The 3,935-nt window shown below is 50.1% G+C and overlaps 1 protein-coding gene across 1 annotated transcript in view; it reads right to left on the reverse strand.

The window, feature by feature from the left end:
- Positions 1 to 218: 218 nt before the first annotated feature.
- The window catches only part of MIER1 (mesoderm induction early response 1, transcriptional regulator), a 19,130-nt gene continuing 15,413 nt past the window's right edge, over positions 219 to 3,935 (reverse strand). Inside the window, exons 9-12 of the mRNA XM_008942637.1 lie at positions 3,553 to 3,647; positions 2,964 to 3,091; positions 1,571 to 1,710; positions 219 to 547 (exon numbers count right to left, since the gene is read on the reverse strand). Of these exons, the coding sequence (XP_008940885.1) occupies positions 219 to 547; positions 1,571 to 1,710; positions 2,964 to 3,091; positions 3,553 to 3,647 (692 nt within the window). The remainder of the gene's footprint in view (positions 548 to 1,570; positions 1,711 to 2,963; positions 3,092 to 3,552; positions 3,648 to 3,935) is intronic.

Genomic DNA, 3,935 nt, shown 5'->3' on the forward strand with positions numbered 1-3,935 from the left:
CCTCCTGAAAAAAAAAAACAACACAAAACCCCCCCAAACAATCAGAGCTAAGAGCCAACTAGAAGGTATTAGGAAAAAAAATAATAATAATAATAAAATAAAATAAATCTCAACAGATTATTTTAGGGAACTGGATTTTGGTAAGGTAACCCATCAACCCTGAAAATTTTAGACACCCAAAAAATTTACTCCGCGGAATAAAATCGCCTCCTGCTTATTCAGTCATCCACAGTTTTTTCTAGTTCCTCCAGCTTCCCGTGGGAGTTGGCTTCTTGGAAGAGCTCTGAAGAACCTGGACTCTCCTTTCCACTGCTGTTGATTCTCCTTCTTTTGAGAGGTCTTTCATTTTTTTCTTCCGAATCGGTGTCGTTCCTGGCAGCTGGGTGGGGGAGTTTGGGCTCTGGGGGGAGGGTTTCAGTCTCATACCCGTTGGTGTCCAGCTCCCTGTGAGGGGTTTTCTTCCCACTGCTAGGTCCATTGACGTGCAACCCTTCCACTTTGGTTTCCTCTTTAGTGGGCACATCACCCGGCCCGTTGGCAGCCACCCCTGGGGGACAGACAAACCATCAGAGAGAGGACTGAAGCAGCAGCAGCAACACACAACCACCCCTGGCAGTCAACAAAGCAGGAGTCCAATGAGTCCCCCTGAACAAAAAAGCCAAAATTGTTCTCCCAGTGTGATGAACAAGGGATTTGTCTGCACACCAATCACAGATTCAGCACGAGTCTAGAGCAACAGAAGCCACACAACTGTCCTGGCTTTCTGCTGGGGGTCAGGGCAGCGCTGGGACTGGGTGGGCCCAGGACTCAGCCAGGCAGAAGGAAGAGCTGGATGTGTTGGGGCAGGGCCAGAGGAGCCCCAGCAATGCCCCGAGGGGGGAACCCCTCTGCTGGGAGCCCAGCAGGAGAGAGTTGGGCTGGGGCAGCCACAGAGGAGAAGGCTCCAGCTGGGGAGACCCCCTGGGGGCTGCCAGGACTGCCAGGGGCCTGCCAGAAAGCTGGGGGGGGGCTTTTGAGCAGGAGCTGTTGGGACAGGACAAGGGGGGATGGTTTGAAACTGAAAGAGGGAGATTTAGGCTAGAAAGAAAGAGGAAATTTGTTCCCCTGAGGGTGTTGAGCCCCTGTCCCAGGCTGCCCAGAGAGGTGGTCGCTGCCCCATCCCTGGCACCATCCCAGGGGAGGTTGGATGGAGCTCTGAGCACCCTGCTCTAGCTGCAGATGTCCCTGCTCCCTGCAGGGGGTTGGACCAGATGCCCTTGAAAGGTCCCTTCCCACCCAAACCTCTGTGTGACTCTGTTCCTCCTCCCAAGGTTAGCACTGCACATCTCCACTAGCATGGGGAAGAGAAGAACAGACTAACTGCACTGAAAAAGGAAGAATTTAGAGAAGATTTGGCCTCAGCAGGCGACCACAGCCCAAATGCAAACATGCAGCTCTTTATAAAAACTCCTTTAACAGAAAGCTGTCAACACCTTGGGGAATATCCCAAATTCAGAGAGGTCTGTTCCTCTCCTCTGGCTTGTGCTCTGTGCCAGTGGGGCAGCTCTGCGGAGGAGGAGGAGGGACTCACCGTTCTGGTTACTGCTGCTGGTGGTGCTGTCCTCCCTCTCTGAGTGGCTGGTGCTGCTGTTGGAGGCTGTGGGAGGAGGGGATGGGGCTCTGCTGGATGCAGCACTTTCACTCTCATCCAGGAGACGGTCCATGTAATCTCTGCAGGACAGAAACAGCACCCTCAGCACTGCCCCTGTTGCCTAAAATCAGTGGCATTTGTCCCAAAACAGTCACTGCAAGCTCCAGCCAGCCACGGGGTGACAGCTGCTGGAACGTGGGGACCCAGCTCATCAAGCTAAAACAGCTTTAAGGTCTCTGTGTCAGAGACTTTGGAAATTCAGCCTGTCCCAGAAGCTCCTGTCTGAGCAGCAGCATCACTGTGCTGCCACTTTGTGCACCCTGTGTTCCAGGGGAGGCTCTGGGGAAGGTTTGAACTAAGCTCCTGACACTTGCTGTGATACCACCAACATTAAAGTAAAAAACTTCTACCCACATCCAACCTCCAAAGGGTTAAATTAAAAGCAAATGAAAAATGTCAGCATTAAAGATGTTTCCCTGTCTGGCATCTACTAACAGTGCTACAATTTAGGTCACTGACAGTAAATCTTGCCTGAAGGATTTAAGCAAACAAAGCTGGTTGGTAAAGCCCTTGTATGTGTGGTATTAGTCTGGATTAACTCCAGGAACAGCACATCCTCACACATCGTTCTCCTGGAGCTGATACTGTGCCCTCAACTCCCACCTCTAGCTGCAAAATCATTCAAGAATACACAAGCAGCATCCTGAATGACACTTCTTTGGATCAACACAGCTTTAAGTGACTAACAAAAAGTTTTAAGTGACTAACAACTAACAGTGACTACTGATCTGGGCAAAAATAGAAAGATAAACCCCCAAGGGCTGGAGGAAGAGGGGGGGACAGCTCAGGTTTGAGGGAGAACACACCACTGTGCACAGACACCTCCCTCCTTGCCTCGCAGAGCTGTGAATGGGGAAAGTTGCCCGTTCCTACCCAAAAAAAAAGCCCTAGTACAGGGTGCTGTGCTGGCCAAAATTCTTCCTAAAGAAGCCATCTCAAGAGTCCGCTGCAGCTCTCACCTGAAAGATGTGACTAGTGCCTCTGAATAAAACACAAGCTTTTAAAATCCCCCCCCAATTGTGGACATTTCTGACACGTTTGAGCAGAAAGAAGCCAAATTCAACAGCTGTTTGAGGCAAATTGGTGGCGTGACTTCAAAGAAATGATTTTAAAACTTACACTCGGGTCCTAGCAAGCTGCTCTTACACCTTGGCTGTTTCCAACTGGGCCCGTGGAGCCCCTGGGCTGTCAGAGCAGCTCAGATGAGAGCAGTGAAATGAAGGTTTAGCCCCCCAAGGTGTAAAAAGGCCACGAAAGAGAAGGCCCAGCTTACGTCACGCCGGGGTGCAGGTTGTATTTCTTCTTTCCAAAGCGGGTCTGCTGAGCGAAGAAATCGTAACGCTCCGACTTCTTCCACATGTAGTAGAAGGCCACACACTCCCCCACCGACCTCGTCCTGACCTGGGGGGACAGGGGCAATGTAAAAATGTTGAATTTGCAGAAAAAAAAGCCACTTTTTGAAGCAAAAAGTGTGAAATTCCAACTCGGCGCTTCTTTCTGCGGCCCCCAAAACGGAGGAAACGGTTCCGAGTTCAGAGGAATGAGAAGTGTGAAGTTGAAAAGTGTTTGTGAGGCTGCTGGAGATGTTGTCAGGAGAAATAGTGAGGTCTGCTCAAGGCCAGAGTGAGGCTCCAGGGGTGCTGATCTCCAGGGAGCAGGATTTGGGCGCTCCTCTGAGCTTGGGGTGCGCAGCCACAGCGACGGAGGATGCTGGATTTGGAGGAACCCATTTCAGGTGGATGGAGTAAAAATGAGAAGTGGTTAAAAAGAGTCATTTGTGAAGGCAACTGAGGATGAGGATGTATTTGCAATGATATTGCTTTAAAAAACATGTGATAAATAGACTTAAAATCAGGGTTTACCTTATTTGCTTGGATGACATGAAAATCCTTTCCGTAGACTTTCAGCCCTTGTTCAAAGTTCCTGCATTCTTCTTCTGTCCAAACTGATAATTCTTCTGTGGGGAGGGAAGGAAAGAAAGGAAATAATTAACCAAAAAAAAAGCATCTGGGCAAGGAAAGAAAACTCCAGGGACAGAAAGGGTACGTGGTGTTCAGGTGTCTTGACACCATCTGCTGACTAACTGGGAAACACCTCCAGGAATGGCACTGACTAGATCAAAAATGACAATTCTCCCTCCCAGTGAGGGGGGGGAAATTTGGCTGCCTGCAGCAGCTGGTCAGGAGGGAGAGGAAGAATGAGTGGAGAGGAATCTCATGAAGTTCAAGCAAGGCAAGGGGCTGCA

The sequence above is a fragment of the Merops nubicus genome, unplaced genomic scaffold (assembly GCF_000691845.1).
Source record: "Merops nubicus isolate BGI_N331 unplaced genomic scaffold, ASM69184v1 scaffold10626, whole genome shotgun sequence".
Lineage (NCBI taxonomy): Eukaryota > Metazoa > Chordata > Aves > Coraciiformes > Meropidae > Merops > Merops nubicus.